Raw genomic sequence first — 22,155 nt, forward strand, 5'->3', positions numbered from 1 at the left:
TGTTCTTTCTAGACATACTGCCTACTTTACAAACAACACAGTTTTGTAAAAATATGCTAAATAAAATATACAGTTTTTACTTTAACTGACTACATACTCATTGAGTGAAAAAACGAAGATCATTCATAGAACCTTGGTTGGTCCTTGTGATCACAGATAGTGGGAATCATATATATATATATATATATATATATATATATATATATATATATATATATATATATATATATATATATATATATATATATGTATATATATATATATATATATATATATATATATATATATATATATATATATATATATATATATATAAATCTATGTATATTTATAGTGTGGTTGTCCTGAAGTCAAAGGAAGGAACTCTTTTCCGAAAGAATTGTCACCAAAAAGCATAACCAGAAACACGGGAATATTTGTTATTTCCATTTTTTTTTTTGGAGAAACATTTTGGAAGGGGGCTGGGAAGAGGGGGGGAGTGGGGTTGGGTGACTCTATAATGGACTCTCATTTGCATACTAATGGCCTTTAGATTCTATTCGCGAATGGTTTATTTATCAGATGGGAAACAGTTTAAAATATATGCATATTTCTGTTTCCAGAACGTCACTAATTATGCTATCATGGGTGTAGAGAGAGAGAGAGAGAGAGAGAGAGAGAGAGAGAGAGAGAGAGAGAGAGAGAGAGAGAGAGGATTTCCCAGGTTCTTATTTCATCACTGAAATCATTCCGAGACTACCAAAGTAGTATTACAACAGATAACTGTACCTCTCCTTTGAGCAGCTTCTTCACTACATATGGGACTTCTCTTGCCCTGAAAGGAGTGTCGTCGATCTTATATCTTGCAAGAAATTCCCTCATTGTTTTCCTAGAGAAGATTGAGTCAAAAGGCTCCTCATTCATTAAATGAACCAGATCGTACAACTTTTTACAATTCTTACATCCAACTTGAAAGATATTACTTCGGACAGTACTACCAAGACGGCGAGTCATCACTGAAGAAGACATGCCCATCAATACCCTCTTGTCTGGTAGGATGGGTACAAGGTATTCTGGAACAATGTCCGGGTAGTAAAAGTTGAGCTAAGCTAGCTCAAATGGTAATTAGAAATTCATTTTGTTTCCGGACCAGGAATTCTCCTTTTTTCAAATGTACAGCATCACTGATATATATATACTTCGAATTCTTTTTTCTATTTTCTTCAAATCTTCAATTGAAAACGCATATGGACAGAGTCGACATACTATAAACCCAAGGGACTTCAAAAGGGAAATCAGCCTCCACTGACAGACAAATAACAAGCAAGGCTGATATATAAATAAATGTAAGGGAATAAGAGTAAAACCAATAAACATGAAATTCATAGGCATCAGACCCTCGCTTCAATATTAGATCATTTCAGTTGTAGCCGAGACAAAAGCCACAGAAGAGTGCAGAGGATGTTTGTTGTCGCAGTACATTATGTAACAAACATGATGAGCTCACATTATACCTACGTATCAAGTCAACATTAAGAACTGCAAAAATAAACTTCAATGATGATATAAATCTATCTAAGAGGTTATTCTTCGCACCAGACGACCACACTGCAATATTACATATATGCTTCCCAAAGGTCAGTTTGTTAAATGAGTTAGTCATTTAAAATCATACCATTTGAATCAAATTCAGGATGCAGAGCCATCATGGGCATATGCAATCAAGTTGTTCTCCAGACCTTGAAATGTCACTACTAAAAATAGTACAACGAAGGTCGAAAACACTAACGTGAGGAACACCTTACATGACTACTAAAGCTACTATACTGGCCTGTTGCAAATCTCCATGCAGGAATTTTTGGAATGAAGCTGCAGGCCCTATGCCTCAATGAATGGTCTTGGGAGTCACGAGACCCTTTCAGTGGAAAGTGAATGGCCACTAAGTGGTTAGCCACTGATAATATCAGCTTGTACCAGCAAATGAAACACTATTTGTGGCGGCCACAGACGAATTTCCTAACAGTGTCACCTTGGATACCTCTGAAGTTGCATGTGTCTGTGCTTTGCTACTGAAGAGAAAGAAAAGAGAAAAAATACGTAGACGAAAGTACTAGGTACACCTGATAATTAGCCAAAGTCTGCTATGGGGAAAGTTACACGTGTTATTTGAAGACTTGAAGTCTTACACTTAAAAATTTTATGGCTACTTCCTTGCTGGCCTCTGACTTGAGTTCTTTCCAGTTATTAAAACAACCTCACATACCTTAGTCCATAATTTCCCTTTTACATGTTTATCCCTAATTCTTCCCGTTTAAAATCAATATAGAACTGGTCTTTTCTCCACCTCCATAATTAGACATTCCCAGTCAATTACCTTTCTACATGCTATTATGACAGCATCAGTATGGTGTGATCCCTCTGCCAATCAATCACCCACTGAGCGGGAACTTTCTCTGTAAAAAAATATTTCATGCGCGCCCTCATTTGAAATAACGGTTTCTATACCCGACCACTAGTGGTGAGCCAATGAGATGTGGCCACGAAACAGATCCAGCAGCCACTTCAAACCCACTCTTTGTGTTGTCCACTTTTACTGGCTCTTCTGCAGTATTCCACTAAAAGTGTCCCGTGTGCAGGCAGCCAAAATGTTTGGTTATTCATTCGTTGCAGATTGTATTTAGGACAATGACACACGAAGTGTTTGACTGTAAGTCTGGATTCTGACATTCACTGACTTAATCAAAAGTCTTCTTAACAGTCTACTTGCTCCATACACTCAAATGCATAAACGAAAACAAAGGAACAATATGTGGGACATATTTTAATGGTTAATTATCAAAAACATAACTTTTACTCTTGTCAGAAATATATTGCATTCATCATAACAATGGTTAGGGCTCTTGACCTATGTAATCAATGCATGCTGTGGGATAATCAACTGTTACAAAGCACAGTGGCGTCATTTCAGATTTTTCTTTTGGGGGAGGGGCAAAGTTAAGCACTTATGATATGGGTGGGGTGGCAAGCTTTAAACGAGCCCTATCAGCTTGGGGTAGGGGCTGTAAGCCCACCTGAGAAATTTTTGGAAACTTGAGCGCATTTAGAAGCATTTTGAAACCATATAAGAGCTGTATTCAGTTAATAAAGTAGCAAACAGGTGTGCTACACCAACCCTATAAAATATATATATATATATATATATATATATATATATATATATATATATATATATATATATATATATATATATATATATATATATATATATATATATATATATCATATCACACAGAATATATATATATATATATATATATATTTTTATAAATATTACTGCTGTTCGCCCTCGATGTATTTAGGTGTAGGAATATTAGTCCTATTGACTTGACAGAGAACATCTCTGCCCTTGGTAGGCTAGGCAATTCAAAATAACAATCACCGCAGTAGACAAATGGCGCTGCATAGGCTGGAAAGTTTGTAAACAAAATATGCTAGGGCATTAGGGACCTAAGCCTCAGAGAGGGCTAACGCCAATGACCCCTAGTTATGGTGGCCCTTAAGCTTTATTCTATGCATTCGACGATGCCTTGTCAAGGTCGGATTGCCCGGGCGTATAAGCCCTCATCTGGCGGAACGGCGCAGGTCGGGTCAGAGAGATCCCAGCCGTCACGGAACCAGGGTGACGCCAGCGCGCGTGCCCGAACGATATTCTTTGTTCTTTATTACTTTTTCTCCTACGTCTAACTTAATTAGTGAATTGGGAAGACTGCCAGAATACGACTCCTGAGGTCCCTCGTTTGCGCAGCGACTTCGACATTCACGGTAAGTCCGATTCTTGTTGAAGCTTCGTCGATTGACTAGTACTTTTCTGTATTTCACATTTTTCTTTGTTTTCTTCCTTCAGCCACCACTTAGGTATATGTGTTTACAAAGTCTAGATTAAGCCTAATTATTATATTGTGAGCTTCAACCCTGTTATTCCAGTAAAATACCTAGGATTTAGTGTAAGCAAAATCAGGTTAAATCTCGATGCTTTGTATGCCTCGCGTCCGAATGTTTGGAAGAACCGTTATGTTTAAAATCAAATTCATCTCAAACATTTTTTGTTAAGGTTAATTACCCTTAACTGGCGACCTTTGGCTAATTAACGACTGTCTTTGAGGTTAACTTTTGGCTTCAAGTGGCAGGTTACGTAATCTTGGTTTGCAGGGCCGTAAAATTACGTAAATTGAATAATACATGATCAACCAAGACCTCACATGTAATAATATATATATATATATATATATATATATATATATATATATATATATATATATATATATATATATATACATATCACACAGAATTGGGCAAATAAACGGACTGCAGGACTCCTGGCTGACACCTGACGGTCATATGTATCTTGTTTACAATGGTTAATGGAACAGTTCTCCATAGGATCATAGTTCAGTCGTTGCGTGTTTCCAAACTTAGCAGTTCTCGCTTAGTAAGAATCTTTCATTTAATGGATTGATAAAAAAATTGATCGCTCAGCTAACCATTGCGACTAATGGCTGGGAGCATTTTTGCTCTGCTAAAACTCATGAAAAATTAGCCAGATCTAGCCACAATTAGGCAACACAGTTTCTACCTCCCCCTGCCTCATGCAGTCCTGACAACCTAGTCTTGGTCGTTTCAACCAGAGGCCCCTCTCCAGTCTCCATCCCCAAACACACACACACACTTTGGAGTGAATTTACTGCTGTTATTATTATTATTTCAAAGACAAGGGGGTGCAAACCAAGTCTTGGGGGGTTGGGCCATCAGTGTCTTGAAGGGGCAAGTGCCCCTCCAACGGGGGGATCCCCTCCCAACAAATGATGGCCCTGACAAAGTAACGCCAGTGTGAGCTACTAATGATATTATTATTATTATTATTATTATTATTATTATTATTATTATTATTATTATTATTCAGTAAATGAAACATATTCATATGGAACAAACCCACAGGGGTCATCGACTTGAAATTCAAGCTTCCAAAGACTATGGTGTTCATTAAGAAGTAAGACGAAGTAAAGTGAAATAAGGAAAGAGATCCCACTTATTAAAAAGGAAAAAATGAAGAATAGATAAATAGAACAGACAAACTGAGGCACTGAAGAGTACTAAATGATATCTTCATAAAGACCTCCGTCTTTGAAAATGACCTGAATTCCAAAACCAATACTATTAACTCATTCCTGCTGTTAACTCCATATGAAACAAGATTCTGAACACTGTGCACAGCCCGTGTTCACATGGACCAGTGATAACAGCAGTGCGTTTTACGTAAACATTTTAAAAAATATTGCACGTAACCACGCATTTTTATACATTTCTAGTTATACATGAAATATATACGAAACTTGGGGCGATATATAACTCTTAACACAGCTGCTCAAATCAAAAGTAAATGACAAACCTGACAGTCTCTCACAGAACACTCTACAAAAATAAAAACATTTTGGCATCAACTTACGATTTATTTCTGCTTTATTATAATATTCAAGAAGTTATTGACTACAACAAAATCCTCTAATTCTTAACTTATATGCCCTTCTTCCCATCCTGGGATGTAGTGTGTATGACTAGTCTCCTGAAAGTTAACCAACACAAAATTACACCTTTCAAATGTGTACCGTAATTCAGTGACACTTCATTCTTCACACCAATCCACTTCACCGCAAATTCCCATAATTTTCATGAAACTTACAAGCGCTTTAGAAGGCATTGCTGAATATTCAAAAGTTACCTCTGCTGCTCCACAAAAATGTCTGAACTCTTGTTTTGAGATGGATTCCCCTTGCCCTATTTTATTCTGCATTCCTTGTAAAACACCAAGGGCTGACATTACTTTTTCAAAAATAATTCTCAGTTCAAAAGCTGTTTTGATATCTAATTTTCCTCTCAGTCTTTCCAAACATTCATGGCAATGCATTAACACATCTGGAAAACGCTTCTTGCAATTTACACATGACCACCTAATTTCAGGTAGATGCGGCAAAGTTGGCCAGTTCTCCTCGCAAGCCTGACAGCTACAGAGAAAACTTCGGTCAGTCACCAAAGTTCCTCTTCTTCGCTGCTTAGGTTGAATGCTGAAGTCAGCTACATAGGAAATTGTCAGTTCCTCACCAGCTACAACGGGTCTGACAGCATACCAGAATGACTCTCGACCAAAACGTTTAGAGGACATAACAGGTGAGCAGGAGTGATTGATAAGACTTTTCGCTAGGTACAGTTCAGACACCTGCAAATAGACAGGAACAAAGAATTAGGAATACTTAGAAATGATTATGTCTACTGTTCAGAAAGAATCAGGCCTAAAGCTAGTAACTATTTTGGAGTTGCTGTGAAGATTACTCTGACAACATTGTATTACCTCAAACAACACTGCATTATACAGTATATATATATATATATATATATATATATATATATATATATATATATATATATATATATATATATATATATATATATATATATATATATATATATATATATATATATATATATATATATATATATATATATATATATATATATATATATATATATAGATATAGATATAGATATAGATATATATATATATATACATCTTCTTCTTCTTTTTTAACGTGCTTTTTTTTATTATTCCCATTTTTGTATGGGGTAACCCTCAAGATGCCTTTTTTGAAGGACTTTTTGATTTGGCTTTGGGGTAGACCTGTGGTCTCGATCGGCTGCCCTGCCTGACATCGCTAGACCCCGCACGTGATGTTTCATGTATCATACCCGACCCAACGCCCTTTCTTCCCAGCAGCAGCGAAGTTATTGCGCGGTATGGCGAGAGTTCGAGACGTGTGAGGTGTTTGTTATGTTTTAGAAGGTGTTGTAGTGGCTTTGTTTTGTGTGTGTATTTAGTCTGTAACATCCATTTGCTTTTTAAGCAAACCTATCCGTTGATTACATATATAATCCCGGGGCATGTCTAAACGATAGCAAAGTGTCTTGCCCCTCTGATCAGTCGGCTGCAGGGTTTGATCCACGCAACCACAGACCTCTACGAAGTCCGAAGCTGCTGCTGTAACCGACTGAGCCATCGAGGCTCTACAGTATATATACACTATATATATATATATTATATATATATATTTTTTATTGTATAAACTTCCTTTTTTGTGACCTCATTTTGTGTCACTATGAAGTTAGATGTTGACAGTACTCATGGTCATTGTAGATAGTGTAGATGTATTTATTAAATGTATTGAAATTTGTGAACTTTCAAAATACAATGTGTAGTCCAAACAAACAATATCAATGTTTAGCCAAAAAATACTGTACTACTTAGAGTATGGAAAAACAAATGCCAAATACAACATGGTTTGCCCAGTGCTGAACTTGAAATGAAAGAAAAAAAAATATTTGAAGAGGCAGGCACGCCATAAAAATAAAGATATAAAAATAAAGAAGTAAAGAAGAAAATAAGTTGAAAAAAGAGGCATGCATAAAAAGGGTAATTAAGAAACTACGAAAATACAGATATCAGAACGACATGCTGTAGGAGGACAAAGATCCAACAACCATATTACGAAAAAAAATATATATATGAAATGTAGAGATGACAAATGAATATCTCGAGTCTTGGAGAGGATAGCCAAGGAAGGAGGGAAGCATGGAATTGGTTAGTGGGTCATACATACAGTAATGGATACAGAACAGCTAGCCAGAACCTGTAAGGAGAAGTAATAACCTTAAACATTACCTGTACCATGCCTCAAGCGTGTTATTTGACGCCATCAAATCTTCTTATATTCCTACAACTTATGGTCTTTATATGGTTAACAGTCACAATACGCTGGAGTGGGTATTACTTTCCTAAATACATTTTTCTCAAAGACTTGCAACGAAGCAAAATTAAACCCCAAAAAGTCTTCTTTTAAAACTTGACATATTACTGTTAACTACATTATTAATTATTAAGACCACACAACCAAATTTTGTATATTAAGCTCCATGATTAATAAAGATGCCACTGAGGACATACAGTGAAACAACACAAGACATACAGTGAAACATCACAAGACAAAACTGCCTGTAAAACTGACACAATACAATACTTATAGCATTCAACACTTAAGCAAGAGAAGGCCAACTTTAACATTAAGATCAACCATGAAGGAGCAGGTTCCGAATATTTTGCTGCAATTTGTGGTAACTCACAATTACTAACCCCTTGCTTTCGGATCCAAAGGAATTTCAATAAACTTTGCATAGTTTTTAACTAGAATCTTGCAGGTGTCCAAAATCTTCTTTAGTCACTGGTATGGGTTTGCCTGATTCATCAACAAAGAACCTTTTGCTCAGTTCTAAGAGTTTGGCCAACCGAAATGCACTTATGCATAAGGCTATCACTTTTTCAAAAGGAATGGTTTCCAAGTCTTGATGAAGATGGTAAACAGACTGAAAAGAGGATGAACTGTATTTTCCACTTTCATCAAATCCTGACTGTTCGGGAAGTGTAGGTTTCCTTTCAGTTTATTGTACATAGATTTCATCTGACGGAAGTTCCATGTTTTCAGTAATTTATAGGAACGTGCCATTACATCCAGTCCATGAACAAGTACTTTTGAGCTCAGAATCTTGCACTCTGAACCAATGGTCTTCTGAAAGACCCTTTACCTGACAGGACTTGCTGCAGAATACTACCTGGAGGATGAGAAGGACTTAGTGTACAAAAAATTCACGATGCTTTCAAATCTTTGAAGAAAAAAAAAACATGTTTTTAAACTGCTAATCTCAAACTTTTGAATTATGGCTGGAAAACAGAGCACCTCAAAATATGTCCCATGAATCCATTAAAGGATGTCCCCAAACGAGTATTCTCAATTGGTTTTAAAAGGAGCTTCAACCACTTTAATTCACATCTAACAACTATTGCCCTGACTTTACAAAAACAGTAGACTGTTATGTTGTCAACTTTTCTAGCTAACTAACAAGACAAAGTTTTCTAGCTAACTATCAAGATATATTTTAAATTTCATTAAAATTTTACTTAGTTCCAGCTATATTCTGTATTCACCTGCAAACTACCTGGGAACTTCAAACTACGAAAAATGGTTCACCTTTCTATGAACTGATGTAGTTGGTATATTACTGCATTAACTACTACTGTAATTTGACAATTACGTCTATTTAATAAGAACTATTTCAGTACAAAGATAACTTTCACTACTTGGTGATTTGAAACTAACATTTGTACCATGACAGCCATTGGCTTGTTTGTACATTCTCTAGGAACACCTGGACATGAAACATACACGACGTACCTTGGAACACCCAGGACAAGGAAGAGGGTTCATACATGGGAAAGTACAAGCGGAACAAAGTGTAGGAAGCAGATCTTGCATAAGAACAGCAGCAAAAGACCTCTCCGCACCTAGGGCCTCACCTGCAGGTGCAAATTTAAGAAGAATTCAATTTGGTGTTGTATTCTTCTGACTTTTACCAAAATTGCCAATAAGAACTTTTCTTTACCTTCATAATAACTTATATTCTCCTCTTGCCATACTGCATTATGAGCAGGTCATCTCAACAGTTACTATTTCCCTCCTTTTACTGAACTATACTTACGTTCAACAACTGTAATTTCCTTCAGTAAATCAAACTTTGCACAAAAACCCATTATAAATTCAACCTTTTGTTTCTCCACACACACTTTACTAAGGTGCACTACTGTTCTTAGGGCTTCTACTTGATGATCTAAATCCTATACGCTTACTCTCAAATACAGTACTTACATGAACCATAGATTAGTCTGTCACTTATAATATAAATTTACTACTTTATCTTTCACTATCGCATTTCTTTATTCTTGCCTAATTTGGTTTTATACCACTCAACCACTGCCAAAGTCCTTTACCAGTTGCTGCAACCTCTTGGTAATTAAAATTACATAAATTCCCCTAATCCAACTGTATTCTCCTTACAATTCTTCCTTCAAAACATAACACTACCTGATGGTTTCAGCCAATTTTATGCCAAGCTAGGTACTCAGAAAATTAATTATATTGTTACAGGTACTACCACACTTGCACATACAACAGGCGAAGACTACACACAGCTTTAAGAAGGGGCATTCCCCAACCATCTTAAACAGCATATGTCGACTTTTGGCTACAGTGCAACTTTAGCTGTTATTGCTAATAACCTTATACATGCACAATGATGAAAGATACTGTCCCAAAACCAATTAAGATAAAGATGTCAACCTGAAAGCTGTGCTCTGTAATCTCAAGCAAAAGTCTAAGTTTGACTGAAAAGTATTCCAGAGAAACTTTCTAAAAGCAAACCCAAATCTGAGGGTGCCTCTTGTTCTAACATTACTTGATACAAAAGGTACTTTAGAGTTGTGTGTGATTTTGCTCCTTTCATTTTTGGAGTCGGTAGTCTTGCACTGAAAACATGGTTTTCTGTTAACATGGAAATGGCACTACAATGTGTCCTCTACAACTCATTGTTATGACTCAGAAACTGCATCACATTCTGCATGCTGCACTAAAATCTTTCTTCCTCCAGTTGCTGCACAGAAATGCTTTCAACACAAAAGCTAGATATACACTAATTTTTTTTTAACTCAATTCCAGACATTACAACAAACATTTATGCCATTACCAACTTTCTCTTCTCTCTGCTATTTGCAAGATGCTCATGATTCGTTTCTTCACGTTATACTACAACTACTTATGCTTCTCAATATACCATTTGACTGACAAGTGAATCTTATGCAATTCTTTTTTATTTCATTTCTTATACTAATTCTACTTGCTTTACATCAAATTTAATTTCTTGACCTTCACCTAAACATTACAATACAGGGCCTAAATTTATTCCTTACATGACAATGCTTCCTATAAAAATAACCACTTTGCATAATTTAAATAACAAGAATACATGACAATTACAATTAGAGCTAGGAAATTATCAATTAGACTAGAAAATCAATACCAAAAGGTCTGTGATTATACAACAGAGAGAGAGAGAGAGAGAGAGAGAGAGAGAGAGAGAGAGAGAGAGAGAGAGAGAGAGAGAGAGAGAGAGATGCAGGTGCCCTAAACCATTATGATATACAGTAATATAGCAGTAGTCATAATTTAATAGAACAACACTAACCTGCTTTGATATCTCTTGTTGCAACAAGGCCTCTCCCTTTGTTGGGCCAATAGGAAACTCTGACAGCACTACTGAATGCTGGTATGGAAGGATTAGGATCTTTTATCACTGGCGGCTTCACAGTTGAGTTGGGTTTCATATTCTTAACAATTTCCCTTAGGACAAATCTACTCAAGTTATCAACAGAACATCTTTGGCTGCAGTTTGATTCCTTCTCCCGCCTTTGTGCTTCCTGGCACTTTAACCGTCTTGTCTCCAGTTTTGGACGCAGTTCTTCAGGATATCCATGCTCGAGGGCTAAATCAATGTCTTCCAAACACTTCTCATACTCCCCTATATCAAGCATAACAGCTGATCTATTTGCAAATCCTTTTCCTAAGGCACTACATTTCTCTACAGCAACGCCACCATACCTAGCAGGGTCAATGTGAGGAAAACCAAACTCTGCATCACCTTCAGTCTCTTCAATTCTGACATTACTCAATACTGGATGTGGCGATGCCATGATACTCTGATTGTAGGAATCTAGAGCTTCTGCATAATTCTTTGCCTTATAACACTGATTGCCAAGCAGTCGTAACATATTGGCTCTATCTTCAGACTTTCCCGATTCTTCTAAGGCCTTGCAATCAAACTGGTAATTGTCCCAAGCCCAATCAAAGATTTCATCCAAGCACTGTTCTCCCTGATAATGAACAAGGGTAAGCTCGGAGACCAGTTTGCGAAGCTCAGGGGGTAGCTTGTCAAAGTCAAAACTTGCCATTGCTTCTAGTTCCTGTAAATGAACGTGAACAATGACATGTAAGTGCTAACAAAGTAACCATATACAGATACATAGATATGAGCATGGTATGGTGCAATGCTGTAATTCTGTAATGGCAATTTGGTAGTAAACGCTCAAGCCGTGTTTACTAACAAATTATTCATAAGATATCCAAGTAGCAGGTGACATCCACACGCACTCTCAATTTTCTTTCAAAATTATTATCATTTGGATATCAAGTATGTTGCTTTATCTATTCTTGGTCATTTTTCAGGTGTACAAGGTCGTTTGGTATCGGTACCCTTATCCATCTTTCTCCCTTACTACTTTCAACAGTACGCACTATACCCTACAATCTTTTACAATGCTTTTAAAAAAACAGTATTATGAACTAATTTTTTGACCAATTTCTAATCACTGACCAAGCTTTAAAAATGACTAAAACTTGCTTATAGGTCAACCAATACAACTAAATCCAAGGTATAGTACTTCTAAAATATATTTCTATCATCTGAATTTTATTAATAATAATAAATCAAGATTTAACCTAAATTATTATTACCCAACATACACAAGAAGGATAGTATTACTGGTACCCATCAAACAATAAACTTTTCTATATGAACTTTCATTACACTGTTGCCATTGCTTTTATCGAAATTGCCCAAATTGTTTAATAGTTAATCCAAATGATTGTGAAAGTTTCTACAAAACACAGAAATGGAGAGGAGGAGGAGGAAGGGGGCTCAATATCAATCAGTATTGAGAAATTGCAAGGAAGGAAAAAAAGAAAGGATGTACAGAAAAGAATCTTAACTGTATGGAGTTACAGTCAATATTTATTACCTACGCATTGAGGAGTTCCTAAGATGTCCTTCCACTGGGTGTCAGGTTAACTGATATCCATGAATGCCAACTGTGCTAGCTGACTAGAAACAAAAGCGTGAAATATAAAACCAGGAGGGATGGACAACTCGCATGAGTACAGTCCACATTTGTTTTTTGAGGGGAGGGATCGGATCTGTGAAGCAAAGAGGGCAATTACGTGGTCGAATTATGTGCGTCTCCAGCAACTAATGCGACCACAAGTGAAATGCTGCATTACAGTGGTGAAAGCATGATTGAGTGGCTTGCCAGGTTGTGTAATCCATTCCTGGATGAGGAAAAGTTCTGACCAATTCTTTGAGAGGAATTACTAACTGTACATTAAGTAAAAATTATATAACAGACTGAAAGAAATAATGAAGAAGCAACACTACTAAATGCAACAGGAAAAATGTATAGTAGGATTATCATTGAGGATGTAGGATTTTGATTCACAAAATTACTACTGATTACTATGAAACATTTAAGGAGACATTTTTAGAATACATCGGGGAAAATTCTGTACAAAGTAAACCACGATTATAAAAATCTTAATACTGTTTGTTCACAGGAGAATGGTTTAGTGTTAAATGTGAAATAAGTTTATACCACGTAAGGCAATTTAATAGCTTAACGCAAAGAGGAGTGTAGAAGTCTATGGAAGAACAAAGGGTGTAGGTACAAGGAAGAAAGAAAAGAAAATGCCATGAATAATGCTCAGAACAGTTGAAAGGTTTGCATGACATAAGTAAAGATTGGGAATAGTGAACAGAAACTGAAGAACCTAGCTAAAAGAACATGAAAGTCTGCAATAGTTAAAACAAACCCCAGAAAGATTAACCAGGGCCTGGTAATATATTGGTGAACAAATGGAGACAACTGACCTGCAGAAGAATTTCGGTGCAAATATAACATACGATGGTAGACTATGAGAGGAGGAGAATCAAAGGATTGGTGAAGCAAGATTGTTGTAAGCCTTGTATATGGAAGCAAAACGTGGTCGTTCAACGTAAATGAAAACAAAATACTTGATGGTAATGAAAAGAACTACATGGTTAGTGCATGTATCATATTAAGTATCCAATAGTGAAGATATAAAAAACTATAACGGTAGTTAACAAAAAAAAACAACTAGATTTGATAACAGACTGGTGAAAACTATAGACGAGTCTTTTATGTCAGAGTATTAATTAAGCGGCTGATGTGAAAGTGTTCTACACGAGTTTCATCGTCAATTCAGCACTTGAAATGCGACTGAGGCAGTTACATTACTGTCCTGTTCTTTTGTGAAGCAACCTCTGGAAGAGGATAAGACTTAAATCTGGAAGAGCACTCTTAATACCTGCACCATTCCCAGTTCAGTACAAATTCCATTGGACTGAAGGGTAAAACATCAACAAAAGAGGGTAAATATCTTGATAAAAGTAAATTTGTGAAACATATTACCATGAGTTCCGTACTAACATAAATCTACAATATCAAATATCAGTTCGAATTAAAAATATATATATGCATATATACATATGTGTGCATATATACATATGTGTGCATATATATATATATATATATATATATATATATATATATATATATATATATATATATATATATATATATATATATATAAATTATGTTTTTATTTTTACAGGTTGCTTGTTTGGTAACTGCTGCTTACTTATAGTGCCTTGGAAATTGGTTTTTCCTGTACTTTTAGGGCTGCCCATCCCCCACCCCTTGCTGTTTCATCTCTTCCCTCACTCAAAATGCCATTAGGTTTTGCCTTTGCGCAGAAACTTCTCCCTGGCCCCCTTACGCCGCGCTTCACCTTCCCGGCTTTTTTTGGGGACATGAGGAACTTTCTCCCTGCCTTCCCCAGTTTCTCCCTCCTCCCTTTCAGTTGCTCCTCCCAGCAACGAATGACTCCCTCTGACGTTTTCCTCCCCTGAGGGACGCTTCCATAATGTAAACGTGTCCGCTTCTGTGTGCGAGTGTTCTCCCAACCCCAAATCCCCACACTCACCATTTAACACTGAGTAGAGATAAGGGCCAAATAACGATTGGCCGACAACAAACAAAAGCATCTCCATTATCAGCAACGTACCTCCAATATCAGCAGCCCTAAAAGTGTACGAAAAGCCAATTTCCAAGGTCAAAACAGGCACGGAGTTAATACTTTGAAATACCAAGACGGCCTTTATAAACACTATGTCACTGGAGCTATCATAGCTTCTAGATTGTACAATTAACGGCGTCACCTAATAAGCCGTTATCCAGTACAATTTGTAACATAGTATAAACAACCACGTCTGATATCTATCTGAAGGCGTCACACAGGTAATCTGGTGCAGCACCAAAATAAATCGTATTGGAAAGGACGTCATTCCGTGAACCATTTTTTGTAATTCGGTTGTCTGGTTCGTGGACATCGGAAATTATCCAATAGGGCCGGGTTGATTTATTATTTATGCTGCCTCGTATATAGTGTAGTGCATCACTTTCGAAACTGCAGACCACCTGATGAACAAGGAAAATAGGCCTCTAAAGCTGACGGCAAAACTGTGAAGGTAACAGCAATGGCAACCTTCCACAACCCACTAGACAGATATATGTCACGTATCTCTATAAATCACATTTGTACGCATTGCTGACTCTAATCAACATAACTTTTAACATTAATTTCTTACGATTTTTCACCACGCGACACTTCTCCAGATATATAACCAACACTTGAATTTGGGCACCGAGTGGGCACCAAGTGTTGCGCACTTCACACCGCAAAGCATGAACAGACTCGACGACACCTCTTCCCGTCAATGCAACGGACTAAGCAAGTATTACCAAATCCTCAAGACGGCACTACCTCAATCTCACCTCAAGAAAATCAGCTCTCGCGCGGCGAAATTATCGGCCACATTCAAACAAACGTTATATACACATTTACTGCATGAAATATTTACTGCACGAAGCTCTTCTCCTTCCCAAAGTATATTCTTGTACATCTCAAATAAACGATCGGGAGAGTCTCTCTGGCAACAATGCTCCTTCGGCCAACTCTCATTCACTCGTACCAATCAAGTTCATTTGCCTGACACGTCCACTACTCATACGAAGAGCTGCAATCAACGGGGTCTAGGTGTTTATCAATCGTAGAAAAAGACAAAACGAGATTTTTTGGTATGGCAGCTGTTACGTAGAAACAGACCACGGCCTAGAAATAACAGGTCGGACGCGGAGAGCCCACCAAAATAAGCCTCATCTCTGCATCTACGACACTTGCCTCTTGGTCTGGGAAGGAAGGATACGTAGGTTCTGCCCACACTCAGTATTGCTTCTCCAACCCTCCCCCTCTCCCGCTCACTCTCTCTCTCTCTCTCTCAAATCTTAGTGAGATAAAAAGAAACGCATGCGATTTTATATAACTTTTATTTCTACACAGAGATGACTGTTAAGTGGAGAAATAATTCTCTTCTTAATTACAACACAAACCTGAAGGAAGCTGAAATTTAAGGGAAATGAAACGACGCTGCCTGTATATAAACATCAATTCATTAGGTTGTAATTTTATTTTATTTATTTATTTATTTATTTTGTTGCTTCCCTACATCCTCTTTCGTGTCATTAAATTAACATTTTTCATCCTGAAAGGTGCAGGAATCTTAGCAAAAGTGGTTATAACGTCATCAGGAACTTACACACTAGATCTTTATATTTAAAAACATCGTGTCTTTAAACAATGAATAATTCTTCCTACAAGGCTTTCTTCATCCACAGAGATCTGTCGCAGATTAAGAAAATCTGGAAACATTCTTGCAAGAAATTCCCTCATTGTTTTCCTGGAGAAGGTCGAGTCAAAAGGCTCATCATTAATTAAATGAACCAGATAGCCCAACTTTTTACAATTCTTACATCCAACTTGAAAGATATTACTTCGGACAGTACTACCAAGACGGCGAGTCATCACTGAAGAAGACATGCCCATCAATACCCTCTTGTCTAGTAGGATGGGTACATGGTATTCTGGAACAATGTCCGGTAATAAAAAGTTGAGCTAAGCTAGCTCAAACGGTAATTAGAAATTCATTTTGTTTCCGGACCAGGAATTCTTTTTTTCAAATGTGCAGCATCACTGGTATATATATATATATATATATATATATATATATATATATATATATATATATATATATATATATATATATATATATTATATATATATATATATATATATATATATATATATATATATATATATATTATATATATATATATATATATATATATATATATATATATATATATATATATATATATATATATATCGAATCTTTTTCTGTTTTCTTCAATTCTTCAATTGAAAACGCATATGGATAGAGTCGACATACTATAAACCCAAGGGACTTCAAAAGGGAAATCACCCTCCACTGAGAGACAAGTCACAGGCAAGGCTGATATATAAATAAATGTAAGGGAATAAGAGTAAAATCATTAACATGAAATTCATAGGCGTCAGACCCTCGCTTCAATATTAGATGATTTCAGTTGTAGCCGAGACAAAAGCCACAGAAGAGTGCAGAGGATGTTTGTTGTTGCAGTACATTATATAACAAACATAATGAGCTCACATTACATCTAAGTATCAAGTCAACATCATGAACTGCAAAAATAAACTTCAATAATGATATAATTATATCTAAGGAATTTTTAGAATGAAGCTGCAAGGCCTGTGCCTAAATGAATGGTCTTGGGGGCCACGAGACACTTTCAGTGGAAAGTGGCTGGCCACTAAGTGTTCAGCCACTGGTAATATCAGCTTGTACCAGCAAATGAAACACTATTTGTGGCGGCCACAGACGAATTTCCTAACAGTGTCACCATGGATACCTTTGAAGTTGCATGTGTCTGTGCTTTCCTACTGAACAGAAAGAAAAGAGAAAAAATAAGTAGACGAAAGTACTAGGTACACCCAATAATTACCCTAAGACTGCTAGGGGAAAGTTCCACATGTTATTTGAAGGCTTGAAGTCGTACACTGAAAAATTTTGCAACACTTCCTTTTCGGCCTCTGACGTGAGTTCTTTCCAGTTATTAAAACCTCACATACCTTAGTCCATAATTTCCCTTTTACATGTTTATCCGTATATTCTTCCTGTTTAAAATCATAGGGAATTGGTCTTCTCTCCACCTCCATAATTAGAGATTCCCAGTCAATTACCTTTCTACATGCCATCATGACAGTATCAGTATAGTGTGATCCCTCTGCCAATCAATCACCCACTGAGCGGGAACTATCTCGGTAAAAATATATTTCATGACGCTCTCATTTGAAATAACGGTTTCTATACCCGGCGACTAGTGGTGAGCCAATGAGGTGTGGCCACGAAACAGATCTGGTAGCCACTTTCAACCCACTCTTTGTGTTGTCCACTTTTACTGGCTCGTCTGCAGTATTCCACTAAGTGTTCTGTGTGTAGGCAGCCAAAATGTTTGGGTATTCATTCGTTGCAGATTGTATTTAGGACAATGACACACGAAGTGTTTGACTGTAAGTCTGGATTCTGACATTCATTGACCTAATCAAAAGTCTTCTTAACAGTCTACTTGCTCCATACACTCAAATGCACAAACGAAAACAATGGAACAATATGTGGGACATATTTTAATGGTTAATTATCAAAAACATAACTTTTACCCTTGTCAGAAATATATTGCATTCAGCATAACAATGGTTAGGGCTCTTGACCTATGTAATCAATACATGCTGTGGGATAATCAACTGTTACAAAGCACAGGGCGTCATTTAAAATTTTTCTTTGAGGGGAGGGGGATGTTTATAACTTATGATATGGGTGGGGTGGCGAGCAGAAACGAGCCCTATCAGCTTGGGGTAGGGGCGCTGTAAGCCAACCTGTGACATTTTTGGAAATTTGTGCGCATTTAGAAGCATTTTAAGCCACATAAGAGCTGTATTCAGTTAATAAAGCAGCAAACAGGTGTGCCACACCCACACCCTTATATATATATATAATATATATATATATATATATATATATATATATATATATATATATATATATATATATATATATATATATATATATATATATATATTAGAGTTATCTTCTCCTTTTTATGTTCTTTGTTGTATGTTTGTATGGAATTTAGTCTCTCTCTTCTTACCTTGGTTTCTTTCGAGGTGTCATTCAGATCGCTTCACGGATGATGTGCTATCTTCAGATATTTATTATTTTAAGTATTGATATCTCTCAGAAAGGCGTATAGAGACGAGATCGGTCATTTCTTCACTTTAATTAGTACTTAGTATTATAAAGATCAGTACAAAATTAACAAGTTACAATGATGGTAAACGAATCACTCTTGACTCAGTCTGTATGGGGAACACTGAAGCGAGGGGAGACGTACTCTCCCTTGAAGGACACAGTTCTGACTCTTTTCTCCTCGTAGGTCTCTAACTTGTCGAACCCCCAAGAAAAACTTGCTATCTGGAATCTCCACCTCCTCCTAGCCTTATTGGAAGGATTAATCAGCAAGGCCTCCCCTTCAAGTAGCTGATTGGAAGGATTGTAGTGGGTGTGATTCAAATCTCTCCTTAGAGGACTTGATGGGAGGTGATCTTAGGAGGGTGTGTGAAAGACCGCTCCCAAACATAATTGATTGGAGGTTGAAGAAGTACATCACTTGGGCCAACCCCAAATTCCTGGAACTTCCACGAAAAACACCTCCCTGAGAAGGCGGGGCTATAGAATCAGCTACTGTAAGCATTTAGGTTGTGCTGACTCATGTTTTGGTTAGCTTCAATCGCGAGGCCATGAGTTCTCACTTTTACGACTGTTTTTATGGTTTCAACACGATATACTGCAATGGTTCATGTAAACATCCCGCGTATCGATAACACGATACAACAGCATTTGGGCGTTATCACTGTGTTCTTTGCCTCTCTCTTTATTCTTATTTCTCTCTCCTAACTTTTTCTCTTTCTATCTCTCTCTCTCTCTCTTTTCTATCTAATTTCCCTATCTATTCAACACCACAACATCACTCGGTCACGCTACTTCATACTGACCTAAGTGTGACAAAAAGAATATATTTCAATGGATGATTGCAAAACCACAAATAAAATAAAGTATTTATATGATTGCCCATTAAGTCAATTCTCAAAAAATATTTAAATTGCACAAACTGTGTCAATGCACTAATGCAAAAAAATCAATTAAGAATGTTTGAAGGCTTGTTTTTCTGGGATAAAGTTTTATTTTTCTGAAAGCTTTCTTTTCCTCTTCTCCAAGAATATTATATATGGTTCCAAATGACAAGTAATTTAATACATGTCGTAGGTCAACTAATTTATGGGCACTAGCCCAAACTGATCCTTGTCTCCTATAGTAATACCTGTCTTCATTAAATCTTCGGTTATTTTCTATTGCATTCTCCACGCTTGCATAAAAATTAGCAATTGTTTTATATTGTGGGTTAAGAAATCTAGTTAGGTTATATAAACCGTCAGTCTGATTTACTGGTTCCCAGCGTGATAAACAAATTTCTTTAAATTCTACATAGTTATTAAGTTTGCTAAAACTTGTGGAATTCAAAGTTTTATGTGCGTCTCCATGTTCTGAGCTGACGAGCAACAAGGCTTCATTTATTTTAGCTCTTTCATCTGTTATTCCCCTGAAATTATATGACTATCTGCATCTGCTAGCCAATGATTTACAGCATAGGATTGGAGTCTGCTTTTTGTTAGGATTGGAATCATCCACCTGTCCACAGATGCGTGTGGCGGTTGTTATGACGGCCGCCTGGTTCATGTTATAAATTTGTAAGGTGCGATTATTATTAGTATTATTGGTATTGTTACTATTATTATTATTGTTAGTAGTATTAGAATGATTAACACTATTTTGGTTCTGGTTATTTTGTGTTATTATTGTTAGTATTCCTTGCATTACAGTGGAGTGGGAATTTAGTCTTGAAATTCGACTTCTCTTAATTGTCGACGGTCTTAAATCGTAATGTGAATGTCTAACAGTGTTCAGTAATTATTCAAACACTCGTTGCATGTCCACACACAAAAAAAATTATTCACTCAGAGTACATAATCATAAAAAATTTTCGTTATATTGTACCAAAATTAAAAACAATTTGTCAAATTGTCACACAAAAAAAAAATTAAATTCTCTATTGAGTTCAAGTGCACAATTAAAACCTTTTTAATACATAAAATAAATTCTTATATGACATTGGGCATCGTATCATCAAAATTCATCATAATAAGTACACAAACTTATATATATAACTTCTCAAATAATCATCACCAACCGAGTGAAAAAAAAAATAACTAATTCCCTATCTAAATTTACTAAATAATTAATTATCATAGAGAGAGTAATGCTGGTATTTATGCAAAAGGAATTTTATTCACAAGAGAGAGTTTTCTTAATTTTCAATCTTATAGCAAGATGCAAAAAAATATATATATATATCTTCACTTATTTATTAAGAGAGAGAGCGGACAGTAAATTCCTTACTGGGTTGTGTTGCTGATATCCTGATATCGCCAAATGTTGTGCCTTCCACGGTGAGTGTTTCGCCATCGGATCCGCATAAAAAATCTCAATATGTCTGCGCTGTTTTTCTTCAATCACTCGATGCAATGTCGCAAACACTGGGCTTATTATCGCTGTCAGCGTCTTGCTCAATTTGTTGACGGTAACAGTTCAAAATGTTTTTGCTTTGGGACGCACTAAAACGGTTTTTATTCACACTAGATGTTCTTGTTGTAAGCTGCTATTCATAACTTTTTGTTCGCTGGAGTGTTTTTATTTCTAAGTTCGTTTTGTAGAATTTCGTTTCACTGTAACTTAAATAATTGCACTGATAATTTCATTAATGTTCGTTTGTTTCGTCTCGCCTTCTGGATCCAAGTAAGCTGCCGCCATTTGTTAGGAGTTATCTTCTCCTTTTTATGTTCTTTGTTGTATGTTTGTATGGAATTTAGTCTTTCTCTTCTTTCCTTGGTTTCTTTTGAGATGTCCTTCAGATCGCTTGGTGGATGATGTGCTATCTTTGTATATTTATTATTTTTAAGTATTGATATCTCTCAGAAAGGCGTATTGAGACGAGATCGGTCATTTCTTCACTTTAATTAGTACTTAGTATTATAAAGATCAGTACAAAATTAACAAGTTACAATGATGGTAAAAGAATCACTCTTGACTCAGTCTATATGGGGAACACTGAAGCGAGGGGAGACGTACTCTCCCTTGAAGGACACAGTTCTGACTCTTCTCTCCTCGTAGGTCTCTAACTCGTTGAACCCCCAAGAAAAACTTGCTATCTGCAATCTCCACCTCCTTCTA

At 36.4% G+C, this 22,155-nt stretch overlaps 1 protein-coding gene across 4 annotated transcripts in view; it reads right to left on the minus strand.

Moving 5' to 3' along the window:
• The window catches only part of LOC136834768 (SET and MYND domain-containing protein 4-like), a 32,640-nt gene extending 17,020 nt beyond the window's left edge, over positions 1–15,620 (minus strand). Inside the window, exons 1-4 of one of the 4 annotated variants that reach the window (XM_067097387.1) lie at positions 15,466–15,605; positions 12,764–12,938; positions 11,155–11,929; positions 9,312–9,433 (exon numbers count right to left, since the gene is read on the minus strand). In XM_067097387.1, the coding sequence (XP_066953488.1) occupies positions 9,312–9,433; positions 11,155–11,917 (885 nt within the window). In that variant the 5' untranslated portion in view covers positions 11,918–11,929; positions 12,764–12,938; positions 15,466–15,605. Of the gene's footprint in view, positions 1–9,311; positions 9,434–11,154; positions 11,930–12,763; positions 12,939–13,665; positions 13,725–15,465 lie in introns of those variants that run through there. The other 3 variants (XM_067097388.1, XM_067097386.1, XM_067097389.1) reach the window with 3 other exon arrangements.
• Positions 15,621–22,155: the final 6,535 nt, after the last annotated feature.

The sequence above is a fragment of the Macrobrachium rosenbergii genome, chromosome 54 (assembly GCF_040412425.1).
Source record: "Macrobrachium rosenbergii isolate ZJJX-2024 chromosome 54, ASM4041242v1, whole genome shotgun sequence".
NCBI lineage: Eukaryota > Metazoa > Arthropoda > Malacostraca > Decapoda > Palaemonidae > Macrobrachium > Macrobrachium rosenbergii.